Here is a 20,069-nt window from a genome sequence, read left to right on the forward strand (position 1 = left end):
TACACATATCTTCGTTTAAGGTCCACGATTCAACACCATAAAAAAGAACGGAGAGGACGTAGCATGTGAAAGTGAAAAACATATGAAATTTGTCATAATATGTAAAAAATTTGTGTGTGGGTGTAATTTATCACTTTTGCTACTGCATAAACTATGCTTAAATAATTAAATAATTTATTTAAATTAACTAAATATGTCTTTTATTATTAGTTATTAACTCAAGATAGGTATTTGTCAGGTAAAAAAAGATACAAAAACGGCTGGAGATATAAAATTTTAACACCCGTCATTTTGACCGCCACGGTGCTTCTAGGTATGCGCAAATTCTGGTGCTTCTAGTGTTAATAAATAAATTATCTTCAATAAATAATTATCTAATAAAAATTATTTATTTATTACAGTGTACTTTAACTTTTCCTACGACCATTAATAGTACCATGATTAAAAAAATAGAGTTTTGAGAAAATATATATTTTCAAGAATGGTTTAAACAAATTCGACTGTTTATTAATTAATAAATTTATAAACAAATTGCATATTTGTAATGTACGTAGAAATTACATACTGATTAAAAAAAGGAAGATCAAAATCCAGTAAGTTGATCAAGAGATACAGAAAATTGTATTAGTTTGAAATTACTTTTTCGGTACCTATTTAAAGTCAGTGGATTTGTAGGTTCCTCTTAGTAACCATTTGAACTACATTTTTGAAAATTCGTAGAGGGTGCTGTGAAGGTACAATGTTTGTGCAAATTCTTCAGCAGAAAATACAAATTCCATTATTTAAAATGGCATCAATGAGATTCCTTAATTATTATAAACCAATTAGCTGTGAATTAAAAAAAAACACATTATTAACTTTCTCCCAAATGAACCAAGGCTAAATTTTTTATTTGAAAATTCGTGTTAAAATACTAGATTTTCGAAAATATGTATAAAAAGATTGTTTCTACGGATAATAATTTTAAAGTTATTCTAATTGTTTATATAAACTCCTGATTTAAAAAAAATTTACATTAGGATTTTTGACTATATATATTAGCTATTTTTTTATTTAATTTTGATAATATCACTCTTCTACTTTTATTTGGCATACTATGAATTGCTCTATATTTATTATTTTCTGTCTTATGTTATTGCAAAATAAAGGTCTCTGGGATAAACAAATATATAGAATAAATTTTAAGCTTATTAATCGATCGGTTTCAAATCTTAAGGATTTGTAAATACCAAAATACCCAACTGACCGAAACCCTAAAATTTTAAGTTAAATTTAGTAAAATTTATTAACAAATGTCAATGTTCATTTATTTTGCAATTTGTGAAGCAAAAAATTGACTTTTAACATTTAAAAACCTATATTTTAGGGCTTTCTCAATTGTCTAAAATATCAAATTTTGTGCTTTTATGTCAACTAATTTGTTTTTTAATAGGGTGCAAAAAATCGAAAAACTCTCATTTTTTGCACTAAATTGTTAATAATTAAAAAGTGGACTCGAATTCTAGGCAGGAAACAGGTAGGTTTTCTTCCTATAGGTCTACAATAATTAAAAAAGTAGTGAGCTACCTGGATATTTGCGTGTCCTGAGAAAATCCTTATTTTTTTGGACTATTGTGTATAAATGAAATCTTAAGGTGAAACAGTAGCGATCAACAGTTAGCGAAAACGCGTTCCAAGATTGCGGCTGTAATTTTGAATATTTTTTCGAGATGTTTGGCACACGTATTCGTAATATAATAAAGAATGGCGGTACAGAGCCCAATTTAAAAAATATATTAATATGTGGAAATTACTCTGTAATTAAATACAATATTAAAATACGAGCCTGTACCGCCATTAAGAAGAAAAAAAAAATACACTTTCTTCGAATAAACTGTTTTTATCCGATGCCTAGATTTTGTGTCATTTTGTAACTACTAATGAAATAAAAAAATTTAGTAGTTCCAAAATTACACAAAATCTAGGCATCGGATAAAAAGGTTTATTTGAAGAAAGTATATTTTTTTGTTCTTCTTAATGGCGGTACAGGCTCGTTTTTTTAATATTGAATTTAATTACAGAGTAATTTCCGCATATTAATATATTTTTCAAATTGGGCTCTCTACCGCCATTATTTATTATATTACGAATACGTGTACCAAATATCTCGAAAAAATAATCAAAATTACAGCTGCAATCTTGGAACGCGTTTTTGTTACCTGTTGATCGCTACGGTTTCCTCTTAAGAGACAATTCAAGCAATAAATTTGCTGGAAAATAACGTTTCCCAAAAATGGCCTTTTTTCGATTATTTGCCCAGATTAGCACTTTATGTCCGTATGTGCATAAAGAATACTGTTATAACAGTTGGTAATTATAATCATAAGTATATTATTAAATATACTATAAATTAAATAAACATAGTATATTATTAAAATATTACATTTTTAAAAGTATAATATGTAACATGAATACAAATGTAAAGTTTACCTTAAACTAGAATCTAAAAGATTAGTTCTCAGCATACCTCACATTTATCTAAAATTTCATATTTTACTTCTACAGTTGATATATCCACCCCGTACAGAACATCATCTTGAAGGTTTAGGTCGGCAGTCTTTTGCGGGCAGTTATACACTATATTTATTTTTGTTATGTCACCTTTACTAAATCCACATATCTGTCCCATACGGGATTCCATCACACTCTTATCTTTTGCAACAAAGCTCTTGAGGGGATATTGGATAGCGGCCTGATAAACACTATAGTGCATGATGGAATCATAGTCGTAGGGAATATTGAACGTATTGCCACTCTCTATTTTAAATTCCTTTCTATGCTTTGGAAGTATGTTTAGCGGAGTAACCTCAATATAATTATCTCTATCGGACCTGACAAATTCATGATAAAATCCAATAAGGTGCATGAATTCATGTATTACAGTTCCAGCTACATCTTCATGAAAACAACTTGGACCTAGTGTTATTACGCTAGGTCTACTACCACTAGGAAGCTTACCAAGCTCAGAACAACATTCATCACGGTCATTGACAATTATTGCATAAAATTTGTCATTTTTTGTTTTGGGTACAAATTTAATGCATGTGTAATGTTGGTAGAGTTCCATAACTTTTTGCATAGTTTTTTTCTCACGATCTGTAAAAGTTCCGTTAAATACATATGGTACTCGTCCATTATCCCATAGACTAGCACGATCTGTTAAAGCAGTTCTTAACTTCGTGGAGCTTGAACATGGACTTGGTTCTGGAGATAGTTTACGTTCTCCCTCATATGTACATTCACCAACTTTGAAATTTTTTAACTGCAATGCGTTAACATCGGTAACATGTAATATAAAAACAAAAACCAATAAACGCTGCATCTTTAAAATTCACTTACTACACTACAGATGAAATTTGTATTTAATAGAATGTAGCTTACCGATCCTTTTTATAGAAAAAATTAATTGTTTTGAATTAGTAATAAAATAAGTTTTATTATTTTAATTTTTTAAAAATCGATAAATCCAGTTTATGAATATATATAATATAATAATAAAATATCCTTAAAAAATACAGGGTGGAAACCACTTTGGTATAAAATTGTTTGTGTTGTTATTTTCGAAAATTAGAAAAAATGCTTCTTTTTCTTTAAGTGCTATCTTCGCGACAGAGGTTGGCAATCATCATAGATATTCGGATTTCAGAGACGGCTGCCCTGAAAAGTTCATCTGATGTACATTTGTACCATTCTCTCAGGTTGTACAATGCACAGCCACGATATTCTGCGTCTCTTCTTTTTTCTTGAATCTTTCACTGCATACTCAATTGGAGCAAGATGTATCTCTCTGCACGTGTAATATGTCAGACATATTCCTTTTTTTTTTGTTTTGATGGTACTTAGGATTTTCATTTCTTTATTCATCTTTCTCAGAACCTCTTTTTTTGTGACGTGTTCTGTCCACGATATTTTCAGAATGAATTCTTCTGTACACCCACAGCTCGAGTGACTCTGGTTTTTTCAATGATGCAGCATTCAAGGTCAAATCTTTCATTCCATAAAACAAAATCTATAAAACGTAGCACCTAGCCAATCTTACTCTTAGCTCTAACTTCAAATCTCTTGTGTAGAGTACTTTTCCCATTTTGTTAAAATTTGCTTTAGCATTTTCTACTCTGATTTTTATTTCCTGTAAGTAATTTTCTGTGGAGTTGATCATTGTTTCAAAGTATGTATATAACTTTGTCTTCTTGACATTCATTGTTAGACCGTATATTTTTCTAAACTACGCTATTCTGGTGACCAGCCTGTAAAGATACTCAATATTTTCAGCTAAGATGACAGTGTCATCCGCATATCTAATGGTGTTAATGGGAACTCCATTTAATTTTATTCCAGCTGTTTCACCCTCAAGAGCAGCGGTTCCCAAACTGGGGGGCGCGCCCCCCCTGGGGTGCGTGAGAACATATCAGGGGGGGCGCGAGACAAGTTGAACATTAAATTAAATTTAGTTATATTTTTCTAAAATTCAATATTAACCGCTTGTTAAACTGTGTGGTAGCGCAGAGTAAGCAAAAGTTATCTCAAATACCTCTTTTTGACAACACTGTGCATGAAACGCCGCATTAATGATATGACCGAAGACGTACAAAACCAGGTAGTTGATGCAGTAAAATAATCGCCATTTTTTGCTATTCAGCTAGACGAGAGTACTGACATAGCACAATGTTATCAGTTAATTGTTTATGTTCGGTATATTCAAAACGAAAGAATGAAAGACAAGCTAATCTTTTCTACAGAGTTGGAGACTGGAGACCACGACAAAAGCTATTAATGTTATGAAAGCAGTGTGAGAGTTTTTTGACAAACATGAACTTTCTTGACAAAAACTGATCAGTTTATGTACAGATGGCGCACCTTCAATGCTAGGTTTTCGCTCAGGCTATTTGCAATTAGTAATCGAGAAAAATGCTGGTGTGATTGGGATACATTGTTTTATACATCGACAAGCCTTGGCAGCAAAACCCCTTCCAAATGAACGTATGGCTGTCTTAAAGTTGTGTATTAAAGTAGTGAAGTACATAAAAAAGAGTTCGTTGAATACTCGACTGTTTAAAACGCTTTGTGAAGATTTAGAAAGTGATCACAAAACACTGCTACTTCATACAGAAGTACGATGGCTCTCAAAAGGAAACATGTTGGCAAGACTATTTGACCTTTGAGATGAAGTAATCACCTTGAAACATCAAAAGCAAAATAAGCTAAACATGGCCTTCAAAAAACATTGTACCCAAGTAATATTGGCTTATTTGTCAGACATCTTTGACTCGTTGAACATCCTCAACCTAAAACTGCAGGGTAGAGACTCAAATATAGTAGTTACTCATTGTGATGGAGGCTTTCCACTTTGGAGGCGTAAAATATCAGCAAACCCCTGAAATTATTCAAATTTCTCTAAAGTAGAGCAAATCTCAGAAGAAACACGCAGAGGAAAGATTTATGAAGGATCAAGTTTGAAAATCCAAATATCAAACCATTTGGAGAGCCTAATTGAAGAGTTCCAGAAATACTTCCCAAACACCTGTGACAATTTTATTTACAGAATGTCAACTGATCCATTCCATGTCAACATAGACTCCCTGCATGAATCACTTCAAGAAGATGCTTTGCAAATAAATCCAAATGATTTTTTGCACGATTCCTCTGCCAAATACTTTGTTATAATGGCCAAACCTTCATTTTGGTTAAAATATTTCAAAGTGTATCTTAGTGTATCACGGGAAGCTCTTCATTTATATTTGCCTTTTTCAAGTAACTATTTGTGCGATTTTCAACACTTGTGGCAATTAAAACAAAGTATCGGAATAAACTTGATGTTGCTAGTGACTTGTGCTGTGCACTTACTAAAACTCAGCCACGAATAGGAATACTAGTAAATAAAATGCAAGCACATTCATCTCACTAAGCAACATAATCTATTTTTCTTTTATTAATAATTTTTGTATTTTATGGAAACTGATATTGTTGTATCTTATGGCAGAATAAATAAATGTTTTGTTTTCAAGCTAATACTTATTTGTTTTTGTTTTGTTCCTATTTAGGCGCATACAATTTATTGTAAGGGAGGCGCGAGAAGCTTTATTTCAAAAAAGGGGGCGTGGTACAAAAAAGTTTGGGAACCCCTGCTCAAGAGCTTCTTTCAAGACCTCTTCCGAGTAGGCATTACAAAGGATTGGCGACAACACGCATCCCTGTCCAACTGCACGTTTGATTCCAATTTCCTCTGAGAGCTGATCGTTAACACGTACTTTTGCTTCTTGCTTATAGTATAAATTCGATACAAACCTAAGGTCATTGTAGTCTATCTTCTATTGATTCCAGGACATGCATTAATTATTGTTCCTGCTTTCACTTTGTCGAATGTTTTATTATATTCCATAAAACACGCATATATAATCTTGATTGACGTCCGAGCAGCTTTGTATAACTATGTTAAGTGAAAAAAGAGCTATTATTTTAACTATTTTATATCCGTCATCATAATTTCATAACATTAACTTTTATATCTTTCAGTTTGAGTGTTCAATTAGGCCAGGAACCGAAGCTTTTCACCTCGCAATTTTTACAGAATGGATCGATTTACTTGAAAATTTGATAAAAAGTAGTGAATAGTCCAAGGATCAAAATCTATATGATGCCGAAAGGCGCTTTTGCCATGTGGGTGGTTGCCACCCCATCTCGGGGGTGGAAATCTTTTATTATATGTTGACCGCAAAAGTTGATAAAAACATTCATTCTCAGCAAAAAATGTTCTATAAAGTTTTTTGATAAAATTCATAGTTTTCGATTTATTCGCTATGGAGAGTGTTAGTTTTGTATAGAAAAAACAATGTTTTTCGGTATTACGATTCACTCAATTTTTGCCGTAGAAAAAATTTTTTTAAACCAAGTTCTTGGGGATTAAATAACCTACAATTTTATATCGAAATATTTTTCGTATCTCTGATGCCAATCTTTCTATTCCGAAGAAAATAGCATTGTTACCAAACTACAAAAATTCTTTATGCGCTTTTAACTCTAGTTTTTTAAAAACTAATCATTCTAAGCCAGTCAAACTTCTAGAATCTATTAATAATACCTATGTAAATAAAAATAAATAAGACCAATGACCAAAAACACCGCTAACCTACATTATTATGCTTTCAATTGGATTTCTCCTTTTTTTATTATTTGATGATTATTTTTTGACCGTAAATTTTTTATTTTTTATCTTTGAAGGTTTGGTAAAAAAATAATATTTTACAGGATCTATAAGCCTATTAATATTAAATCTTTTTAAAATCCTCAGTCGCAAAAAGAGGTGACTTTGAGTGGGTTAGTAAAGTTGGTTTTTGTCATGTTTTAATTGTTAATAGCTCACTCAATTTTTGCCGTAGAAAAAATGTTTGCAAATCAAGTTCTTGGGAATTAAATAAGCCACAATTTCATTTTTAAACATTTTTTTGTATCTCGGATGTTAATTTTGTTATTGTGAAGAAGAAATCATTTTTTCCCAAACTACAAAAATTCGTTATTCGCTTTTAACTTAATTTTTTTTTAACTAATCATTCTAAGCCGGTCAAACTTTTAGAACCTATTATTAATACATAAGTAAGAAAGGTCAAGTAAGGTTAATGACTAATTTTAATTACGGTGGTGATTAGGGGGTTGCTTGCGATCACTTTTTCGCTGAAAAAATGGGGACTGACATTCTTTTCATTATAAGTCACCTAATTTTTGAGCTAGAGACATTTTTTATTTCTGGTGATAGATATTTTTAAGTACTTTAAATTAGTTTAAACAAGTTGTCCTCGAAAAATGCATAGTTTTCCCGTCTTTTGACTTTAAAACTACAATATTTAGCATTTGACGAAGAAGAGCTAACATATAATAAAGTATAGCTCGATTACTATTGGTCCTAAAGAGAATTTAAAAAATCGGTTTTGTTTATTTTTTCAAAAGGTACATTTTTGTTAAGTAAAGTTATTTTGATAAAACCAAAACTTTTGGAATTATTAGCAGAAATCTTATTAAAAACATAATTCTTCTTTATCAAGTGATTGTAGAAAAAATATATTATTAAAATATTACATTTTTAAATGTATATAAATATGTAACATGAATACTAATTTAAATTTTACCTTTAACCAGTATCTAAAAATTAGTTCTCAGCATGTAATACATTTATTTATAATTTCATATTTTACTTGCCCTACACTTGATATATCCACCCGTAAAGAAGATAATCTTGAAGGATAAGTTGGGCAGTCTTCTGCGGGAAAATATACAAGAGATTTTTTTTGTGCTACTGGGGCTTCGAGGGCTTTTCGTTGTTTTCCTCGTAATACGAGAGACGTCGCTGGATTGCGTCTCAAAAGGTGGGTTCATTGCATCGCGATGGTTTGCCTTAAAAGAGGCAGAATGTTTGTATTCCCTTCAGAGTTGTGACTGCATAAACTTCACTGATGATGCATAAGGATGCTGAAATAGTTGCTATATGGAGATGGTAGTCCGACTCTGAATCGAATATAAACAAAACCTGCCTTGAACCCTTTTTAATCTTAAGATTTTTTTTTTGTAATGTCACGTTTACTAAATCCACATATGTATCTGTCCCAATGGGACTTCACCACACTCTTACTTTTAGAGAAAAGCTCTCGAAGAGATATTTGATAGCAGCATGATAAGTTCCCTAGCACAGTATAGGAGGAATCAGTAAGCTTGTTCGTCGAAAAATTTGTTCAATTTTTCCGAAGATGCACGAAGTCGTCCAAAATAATTCTTTTCACCGTGCTCATCCGATAAAAGCGGATCGGCTACGTTTGCTATGATTGGTCGGATCGTCATCGTCATCTGATTTTATTTCGTGAATTTTTTGAGGTTGTGTTTGAGAATTGTGTTGTTTTGGTTAATTTACTACTTCATTTTCATATTAATAATATGTTTCATATTAATATTATGTGCTGTGAGTATGATATTATTTTCTAAAATCATTAAAATGGAAATAATGCAAGAAGAAAACAATTTTTATAAACACGAATGTAAAATTAAAATCGGAAATACTGACCACCTGTGTGATGATATAGGATGTTCCTAATCTGTAAAAACTGAAAAAAAGAAAGTCTTTAAAACCGATAAAAATAGTTATTTCTATGATGGAAATTCTTTGGACCAAATAAATGCTTACAGAAATTAATATTGAAGACATCAAATAAAAGGAGGATAAGAAATGTGACTTAATTCCTGTCGAAAATGGTAAGTTTTTCTGATTATGTTTCAATATATGTAGTAAAATAAAATAATATAAATAAACTTTAAAACATTAATTAACTCATGCAAAGGCCAATGTTCGTGAACTATGATTGGAGTTTCCATTATTAACATGGAGTTTATACATGTAATATATGTACCTACTAAGTACTTGTATGGGCTTAGATAATATATTACATTTAAAAATATAGGTAGGTATACTCCATCTAATTTACTTACCGTTGCACGTTATCCGCGTCATAGCCCGTGACGTCACATGATACCAACACGAAATATTTAGGCGAGAGGTGTGTTCTTTTTTAGAATCACTTTGTCGAGTACACTGGCATGACAGCCACTATTAGACATATTTTATTATATACGCGTAGAAATCATATTTAAAGTTTTCTATTAATGTTAACTTAAAAAAATACACAATAATATGTTTCATTTAATTTGTATAAATGGATTATAAAGCGTTTTTATGAAGCAATTTGTTCGGAATACACTGTAACTATAATCGAACGAAGGTGATATTTTGGCATAAATTGGTAACATTTCTTTGACAGTTGCGGTGTTGACACTTCATATTTGTTTATATTCTTTACTATAAGTATTTATTTCATTATATTTACTGTTTTATTATGTTCTTAACCCGGGAGTAGTCGCGCTCACTTTTGTAACGTCGATAGTCGCGCGTGAGATTCTATCTCAAAATACGAATTTAAAACAAATTTTAATTTTCTACTATTTTTATCTACTTTTTATATTGAAAATATATATTTGTAACAATTTTATTAAAAAAACCTGTGTTAACGGCCACCTGCCAACATCGGCCACCTGTCCTAACGGCCAGTTTAAAAATTTCCCAAACGAGTTATATGTAGACACAAAAGCTGGCAATAGCGGCCACCTTTCTATATCGGCCAATAGTTCTTTCATTTTTAGTGGCCGTTACTGACAGGTTTTACTGTATTACTAAAAAGGGTGAAATGTGAGATTCTATCTAACGGCGCGACTACTCGCGGGTTAAAGCTAATTGGCTCTCCCCAAAGCCATAAATTCCACAAAAAGAAGAAGAAGAAGAAAAAAATTGTTTTTTAAATTCCTACGCATTACTACACCCTTCCTCGAGGCACTTACGAAATTTTTTGAAAATTGCAAAATTTTTCATCAAGTTATCGCGAAAAAGGTTAAAAATTGAGATTCTATCTCACCGCGCGACTACTCGCGGGTTAACGTAAGATTATAACTTAATTCTTGTTTTCTATTTCTAAAGTTTTTATTTATTTACATTGAATATTAATTTGTTTTGATGTATAATCCACTTCCGCAAAAATGGTATGATGCATTTGATTTAAAATGAATTCAAGAATTTTTTGTAATTGGGCAACAATGTCAACTTAAATCTCTAACGTAGATAATGACGTGCAACGGTAAGTAAATTAGACGGACTGTACACAAAAAAAAAGATCCAATGTCTATGCCAACTATAGATCTGATACCTACTGGCATTTTTTGATCATTAGACTTCTAATAACTAAATTTGTTTTAAATTATATAATATGTGCTTGTGTTAGTGAAAGTAAATTTTAGCTGCATTGTTGTCGAGCACTGTAGCCTAAAATCCACCTTAATTCAACATAATTATGAAGGTGCACTGTAGAAAAATCGACTGCGCCTCATCTAACTAGACCGTCTAGACCGACGCAAAATCTTGTAAAATGTAAAATATTAATATATTTATTTGGGAATAACCATATCAATAAAATTATCAGGATTTTTTAAAATTCAGTATGCTAAAGATATCAGTTTTTTCTAAATAATAACAATCATAGAGTATCTATATTCCTTGATGATAATTTATTTATTATTTACAACTATTCTTGTTTTGACCTGATGTATGAATGATGTATAAGCAGACCTTGCGATTCTCAACGAAGAAATGACGACTTTACATGTAGCAGACACAGGTTGACTTAAGATTTTTCAAGCAAATTATGATAATGATGTTGTTATGAAGACCATAAAAAACTATTAATAGAAAATTATTTGCAAATATTTATATATGTATTTTTAAACATTCCTTAAAAATGACTTGATATGGTTTTTTCTTTCAAAAATAATGAAGGTAGATCAAAATCAGTATGATGGACTACATTTGGTTATGATTATGATTTTGTACACATAAATATAAATAATATAATCATATTTTTTAAACTTAATTTTTTCTTTTAGATTTTTTTTATAGTAAAAGAAAAAACTGAAATTATTATAAAACCGGTGGCTGGACATTCATGACAAAAAGAACAACCCATCAAGTAGCCAGTGTGCAAAAGAAACAATTAAAATCTGACATTTGTTGTAGACCTGTGTGAAAAAACATTTAAGAACACATTTCGCTCACTGAGTTCTAAAGTGGCACATTTCCAAAGAATGGTGTTTTGTAATAACCACTACTTAAAAATTACGAAATTTCACTTTATAATTGAACGAAACCGGCATAAAGAAAGCTTGCGTAGAATCCCCTAGATAGAGTTGTACCACGTGCAAATTTCCCTCCATTTCGCTCGAGCAGCAGCACTATACCGGTCCATATTTAATATGCCGTTGACTTTAGGTGTGTTTGTGTTGCTTTTACGTGAAATACCGGCACATTTTAATAAAACTAGAGTTATGCCACTTTATAATTTTTATAACCTTCAATACAAATATCTCAATTTTAGCCTATACCGGCACATTAAAAGTTGTGCCAGTATGGAATGAATATTTTGGCAAAAACATACTAATTGTGTCACTAAAATATAAGGTTGTGTCGTTATAGAATTTACTTTAATTCAAATACTTTACTTTATGCCATGAAAGAATAAAGTTGTGTCAGTATAGGTTTACTTTTTCTTATATTTTACTTAGAAAGTAAGAAGAAAACGAAAACAAGGAAAGCTCAACCTCCTCAGTGGATACAAAACCGAATTAAACGCCTCCGAAACTCTGGACAATCTTATCAAGTGTACATCAGGAAGATAGACGTTCCATCCAAATCAATTAAGGATCCGTGTAACATCACAAAATGCAGGGAAACATGTACCGGAAATGCACAAAAGAAGAGAGACGACCGTTTAAAGTTATACTGGGATTTGTGAGACATTTCCAAGCACCTATAATGGCATTCATGGAAAGCAAATAGTGGTGGAAGAACCAATAACAATGCTTTTTATTTTATTAAACAAGGTACAAGAGTAAGGATGTACACAGTTTTTTCACTTCGACTTTATGTAGAAGTCTTTGTTAAGTGATGTTTCAATACTGAAAGTCGAAAAGGATAATCATAGCATTTTCCTTTATAAAACTTCCTTTCACGAATTTTATTTTAAAATGGTCAGCTTATTCAAAGAAATACGAACCATAAATCCTAACAAAATGTTCTCTTAGACATTGAAATGAATAGAGTCTATCAAAATTAAATTCTAATTGCCAGAAAAAAGTATGAAGATCTAATCGAAGACCTATTTTATTCGATCCATTGCAATTATTAAAAATCACAGTGAATTTTACATCAACTTAAATTCCACGTTTTTGTTCTTGTTTCTATAAACAAGGTTTTTCTATAACTTATAAGCATTTTAAGATTCTTTTTTTAGTTATTAGCAAGAAAAGTATTGTTGTGTTCATATAGTAAGTAGGTATATCTTTAGTGCGAATAAAAACATGATTAAAAAATTTAAAAATAAAAACGTTTATTTTATGAACTTTTTATGCCACTACTTACGACCGACCATCTTTGCCAAGACACTGTAAAACTTGAATTCGTTAGTGGCATATTTATATCAAAATTCTCGAAATTCCTACAATGGAAAAAAATGTAATATCTAACACATTGTCAAGTATTTGGTTTCTTCTGTTGACCTCTTATCCAAAAATTGTAATTTTGAATGGTATTTTATGATGTCATGAAACTTCATGGTCAATTATCTCAGAACTTCGTTTTTGGCTATTATCATAGCAACACATTTAAGAACACACACTGGAGGAAAACTATATCAATGTGAAATTTGTTAAGCATTTTACTCTAAAATCTAATCTAAATCAGCATAAATATCTCAGTTCATATTTCAATACACAGTGGTAAAAACCTTATGAATGCAATATTTGTGGTAAGCAATTGATTGCAAAAACAAATTTAAATAATCACATAAAAGTTCACACTGGAGACAAGTCCCAGAAACGTGAAATTGAGTCCACTATTTTTACTTTTCACTACTGCAACATGATTCTTAGTCAGAAATTTTTCGTCTTCTTTGTTTGTATACCCTTGATCAGCTTGTAAATTATGGTGTTTGTTCCACTGTTCTTTTAGTTACATTTTAGTTTATTCCTAATTCTTGCACATTTTCATTTTCAATTTGTCACATGTAACGCATGTATTTTTCTTGGGTTTCTTTACTCTGGATGTAAAATATATTTATTGCATCTTAGTTTTTAGACCATGTAGACCGTTTTATAAAAAATAACTTTTTCGTAAAAATATTTATCATAAATAAAACTGATGTTGTTCGATACCATTACAAGAAGGGCATCCAGATTATGTCAAATGTTTGCAGTTTCCACAATGTAATCATCATGTGACAATACACAACAGCCTCTTAGATTTTTTCGTGACAAGTGACCACTTAGTATAGACGAAACTAGCGGACTCCTTTTGGTTTCAAAAGATTGTATTATCTTAGAGAAAAAATTATACAAAAAATGTAAATCAACTGGTTCTTTGACTGACCATTGAGAGTTTTATTGGGTGAGACAATTGCACAAGGATTTGACTGGGGAACGCTGTTCACAGTATATTATATTGTTCATATTATTCAGTCTACCGAAACGGCCATATCTTCAAATATTAATAAATTCTGGTTTTTTGTAAACAATAAAAGAAAACATAGTGCTTTTCCTAGTGGACTTATATATCTTGACAAATCTTGCCACTCAGGCAAAGATATTGGAAATTTTTTGCTGATTATTTTTCCAGTTTATTTTTCCAGTTTATTCTCAGTTTAATCTCAAAGTACCCGATCATGAACTATGTTCATCCGATATTTATATCACTAAACATATAATTTTAATATCAGAAATATACACCAAGCTCTCTTCTCTTGATATTAATAAGGGCCCAGCCCAGTATACCTCCTCTGTTTTTAAGGACATGCAGTTTTAACCTTACCAGGCCATTGCATCAGGGCCGGATTTAAAGGGTAGCAGGCTGGGCAGCTGCCCGGGGCCCCCACATTCCGGGGGCCCCCACAAAGCCTCAGACGCAAAAAAATATCAGCAAATTATTCACATAGAATTATTTTTGTTTTATACAAACACTTGTTCTGCTGCTACAGCATTATCTGATTTCTTAGAAGAACTATATGTATTTTCACTTCCTCTACATATAGATACGACTTGTTAATCAAATTTTTAAAAGCTGTATCTTTAAGCGACAGCAAGGCAGACCGCGGCAGAAATATTATTGTTCTTAAAAGAATAAATACTACTAGATGGTTATTTAGAAGTGATACCGAAAAAGCACTAGTTAAAGATTATAATCAGACTAAAGTAGACTTATCCAAAATTTCAGAAGCAACAATTTAAAACTCGTAGCGATACAAATTGTTTGTATAATCGAATGTGCTTACTGTAAACAGGAATATTTGCAATATTTTGGAATGAAATATTAGAGAAAACAAACAGTTCAAGTCGTATTCTCTAAGATCCAAATATTGCCGCTAATTCAGAGTGGCAGCACTTAGACCGCTTAAAGAATTTATACAGTCAAGACGTGACAATTTCAAAATATATGAGACACGAGGCGCGATGGTAAGCGGAAGTCAAGACTATTCGACACATAGAAAATGACTACGGAATATTCGACTGACTTCACTGGATTATGGAACATCTCAAGAGACTGAAATGATAACACCAGAGCAATTTAGGACTCAAAATTTTATCGCTATTATAGATCGCCTCATTACCTCTTTAAGTCAGAGGCTTTCTGCATATAAATGCATTCATTCAAATTTTGGATTTTTACATTATTTAGATATATTTTGGTCATGCATATATATATATATATATATATATATATATATATATATATATATATATATATATATATATATGTTCGGAAAGATTTCCGCGGTCAGGTAAATGAAAATTACTAAGTTCTCGGGAAGAACCGCGTTGAGAATTTATAACTCGACGTTTCGGCACCCTTTTTGGAGCCATTATCAAGAGGGGTATGGTTCCGTTCGAGTTCGGGGTCTCAATCTGCCTACTCCCCTCACTCGTGACGTACCAGTAGTGTCTTGTTCTCTAGGAGAACGGTCAAGCGGCACTGAGGTCTCAATCTGCCTACTCCTCAGTGTCGAGTGACGACCTGTCTTCGCCTGTGTAGCTCCTTTTATACTCTCAGTGCGCGCGGGAACTGTATGCGGTTCCCGCATACAGTTCCCGAGGCCTCTCCCGCGCATACAGTTCCCGCGCGCACTGAGAGTATAAAAGGAGCTACACAGGCGAAGACAGGTCGTCACTCGACACTGAGGAGTAGGCAGATTGAGACCTCAGTGCCGCTTGACCGTTCTCCTAGAGAACAAGACACTACTGGTACGTCACGAGTGAGGGGAGTAGGCAGATTGAGACCCCGAACTCGAACGGAACCATACCCCTCTTGATAATGGCTCCAAAAAGGGTGCCGAAACGTCGAGTTATAAATTCTCAACGCGGTTCTTCCCGAGAACTTAGTAATTTTCATATATATATATATATATATATATATATATATATATATATATATATATATATATATATATATATATATATATATATATATATATAGCTGGTGGATATATATCTGGATATATATCTAAGAGCTGGTGTTTGGATCTTCGATTCTATTCAAAAAATTTTTCCCCGCCCGAAGTAGTGGATGTGTGAATTGTTCGTAAGGGGATTTTTCCGCATTCTCTATTTCATTTGTTTGTTTTCGTACGAGTGGTCGTCCAAACCAGTACCTGTGGATCTTTTGATCACTGAGTGTGTTTCAAAGATCTACATCTTTTGTTTTTTCATAAACATTATCTTACTTACTCTAAAGTAATTAGGGAATTAAAACTTGAGAATGGCATTGTCAGGTTGGGCGTAGATTTACGTTCCTGCTATGTCTAGGTCTCGAATGTTGTTTTTTGATTGGAATGTGTCTGAAGATATTCAACCTCTCATCTTCACCGATGAGCCCATAGAGGTTGAAGAGGGCGAAACACATTTCTAAGAGCTGGTGTTTGGATCTTCGATTCTATTCAAAAAATTTTTCCCCGCCCGAAGTAGTGGATGTGTGAATTGTTCGTAAGGGGATTTTTCCGCATTCTCTATTTCATTTGTTTATATATATATATATATATATATATATATATATATATATATATATATATATATATATATATATATATATATATATATATATATTTGTACAAATATTTTCGACCGTACTGTGTTATAGTGGTTTGAAGTTTCAGCAATTCGGTCATGTGAAATAAAATTCTATTTGTTATTTCTCAATATTTCGTCACACTTTTGTGACTTCTTCAGGAGAAAACTGTAAATTTATTAAGATTAGAAATTAACAAAAGCTAAATATTTAGTTACTTACAACTATAAGAGTATTAATTTAGATTTTTTTGAACATATCGTAAGGGACATTGACTTAATTTTGATTTTGACATTTATTATTTCGGAGTTATGGTAACTGTAATAAATTTTATTTTCATAGAATATTGTCTGATATTTAAAATTCTTTTTTTAATAATGAATAGGTCAAAGTAAACCAAAGAAAATATTAACGGAATTTTAAGGTGGAAAAGTATGATTATTAGTAGAAAAATTTTAGAAAGGGACTAGAGTATATTAAATTGATCTATAAAATGTAAGTGATGGTACATAGTGAGCTAGTATAAGGCTGATATTTTTAGAAATTAAATAAAAATTAAGATGGATTAATTATTAGATGAATAATTGAGTAATTTGTTTGAATTTTTACACTTTTTGAAAATATTTTAAAGGTTATTTATTATTTAGAATGTTACAGTAGATATTAGTCAAATGGTTAGTATCAGTCTTATAATTAATAGATTCTGGAGTTTTGATAATATGTACCATCTCAAGGAAGAGTCGTTTTTTATAATTGTCAACTTGTTCCAAGATTCTTACATTGTTAAAGTCAAATTTATGTCCCGTCTTTAAATGGTGTTCTACCAAGGCACAACAGTTTTTTCTGATATTACAGTCACTTTTATGTTGAGTGACACGTTGCTTAAGCCAAAGTATATAGGTCAAAGTAAACAGTGGCTTAAGCAACGTGTCACTCAACATAAAAGTGACTGTAATATCAGAAAAAACTGTTGTGCCTTGGTAGAACACCATTTAAAGACGGGACAATAATTTGACTTTAACAATGTAAAAATCTTGGAGCAAGTTGACAATTATAAAAAACGACTCTTCCTTGAGATGGTACATATTATCAAAACTCCAGAATCTATTAATTATAAGACTGATACTAACCATTTGAGTAATATCTACTGTAACATTCTAAATAATAAATAACCTTTAAAATATTTTCAAAAAGTGTAAAAATTCAAACAAATTACTCAATTATTCATCTAATAATTAATCCATCTTAATTTTTATTTAATTTCTAAAAATATCAGCCTTATACTAACTCACTATGTACCATCACTTACATTTTATAGATCAATTTAATATACTCTAGTCCCTTTCTAAAATTTTTCTACTAATAATCATACTTTTCCACCTTAAAATTCCGTTAATATTTTCTTTTGTTTACTTTGACCTATTCATTATTAAAAAAAGAATTTTAAATATCAGACAATATTCTATGAAAATAAAATTTATTACAGTTACCATAACTCCGAAATAATAAATGTCAAAATCAAAATTAAGTCAATGTCCCTTACGATATGTTCAAAAAAATCTAAATTAATACTCTTATAGTTGTAAGTAACTAAATATTTAGCTTTTGTTAATTTCTAATCTTAATAAATTTACAGTTTTCTCCTGAAGAAGTCACAAAAGTGTGACGAAATATTGAGAAATAACAAATAGAATTTTATTTCACATGACCGAATTGCTGAAACTTCAAACCACTATATATATATATATATATATATATATATATATATATATATATATATATATATATATATATATATATATATATATATATACAATATTTTGGCCATGTTATGCGACACCAAGAGAGGCATAATATACTTTTTTTTTAACATCCCATTTATTTACAATCTGTAATAATGATTACAATAAGTAAATTGTTTAACAATTAAAAGAGACTTGCAGGAGACTGTCCAGTGACAATAACCTATAAAATCATAATTTTAGTACTTAACAAAATTATTTGTGACTAATAAATAAAACCCTATAAATAAAACTCTATAATAAATATAATATTTTTGAAAATTTAAAATTTAAAATTTAAAATCTTGTTCGTAGATCGCTTGGAATGTGGCGCTTTAGCCTTCTGTTTGCCTGGGGTCTCATTAGGTTCTTCGCTAGCCTGTTGGGGTGGTTTTGTAGTCGGATGTCGTATTTTTGGGCGTAACTGGCAATTTCTTCTTTGACAGTCTTCATTTGGAGATCACGATTGATGTGTTCATTGGGCATGTACCACGGTGCATTTGTGATAATGCGCAAGGTTTTCGATTGGAATCTCTCCAGGATGTCGATATTGGATCTCGACGCAGATCCCCACAGTTGGATACCATAGCTCCATATTGGCTTAATCACTGCCTTGTATACTAAAATTTTATTGTACAAACTCAGTTGTGACCTTTTTCCTATCAGCCAGTACATTTTATTGAGTTTCAGACCCAACTGTTTTCTTTTCGTGAATATGTGTTTCTTCCACGTTAATCTGCGGTCCAAGTGCATACCTAGGTATTTTACGTCATCCTTTTGTTGTAGTACTTGATTATTTATTGAGACGGTTGGGCACGTATCTTTTCGATTAGTGAACGTTATATGTACTGACTTGCTTTCGTTTACTTTAATTCGCCATGTTTGTAACCAGATATTTATACTGTCGAGATTTGTCTGGAGCAGTTGCGAGGCGATGTACGGGTTTGAGTGAGCTGCAATGATTGCTGTGTCATCTGCATATGTGGCTGTGATGATGTTTTGGCTTGTAGGAAGATCTGCTGTGTAGAGTAGGTAGAGAACTGGTCCAAGGACACTACCCTGAGGTACTCCAGCGTTGATTGGATATAAGTTAGTGCACTTATCTTTAACTTTTACAAGGAAATGGCGGTCGGAGAGATAGGACTTGAGGATTAGAAAGTAGTTGAGAGGAAGGACTTTTCTTATTTTGTATAGCAAGCCAGTGTGCCAGACTTTATCAAAAGCCTGCGAGACATCCAAAAAGGCTGCAGAGCAGTATTGCTTCTCTTCTAAGGCTTTGTTTATGGAATTGCAGACTCGATGAATTTGCTCGGTGGTAGCATGTTGTTGTCTAAATCCAAACTGGTGGTTGTGTATTAGCTGCTTTTCCACGAGGATTGGCTGTAATCTGTCTAGTAAGAGTTTTTCAAAAACCTTTGACATCACTGAAAGTAGACTGATAGGTCTATAGGACTTAACTTCTTCTACAGACTTGCCTGGTTTGGGTATTAAGATGATTTGTGCCACTTTCCACAAAAGGGGATAGTAACCAGTTCTTAAGATTGCGTTAAAAATCTGTGTCA

General features: G+C 31.7%; 1 protein-coding gene across 1 annotated transcript; it reads right to left on the reverse strand.

Moving 5' to 3' along the window:
• Window positions 1–455: 455 nt before the first annotated feature.
• Window positions 456–3,400, reverse strand: LOC114344770 (zinc metalloproteinase nas-1-like). Its single transcript, XM_050647254.1, has 2 exons — window positions 2,470–3,400; window positions 456–828 (listed from the first exon to the last, which is right to left on the reverse strand). The coding sequence occupies exon 1, from the start codon at window positions 3,359–3,361 to the stop codon at window positions 2,498–2,500; it is 864 nt and encodes a 287-aa protein (XP_050503211.1). The 5' UTR covers window positions 3,362–3,400; the 3' UTR covers window positions 456–828; window positions 2,470–2,497.
• Between the last annotated feature and the right edge of the window lie 16,669 nt (window positions 3,401–20,069).

This window comes from Diabrotica virgifera, chromosome 3 (genome assembly GCF_917563875.1).
Source record: "Diabrotica virgifera virgifera chromosome 3, PGI_DIABVI_V3a".
NCBI classification, from domain to species: Eukaryota; Metazoa; Arthropoda; class Insecta; order Coleoptera; family Chrysomelidae; genus Diabrotica; species Diabrotica virgifera.

What these genes read in the sequence shown, in the direction of transcription:
- LOC114344770 (XM_050647254.1), bottom strand. Translation starts at nt 3,361, where the DNA reads ATGCAGCGTTTATTGGTTTTTGTTTTTATATTACATGTTACCGATGTT.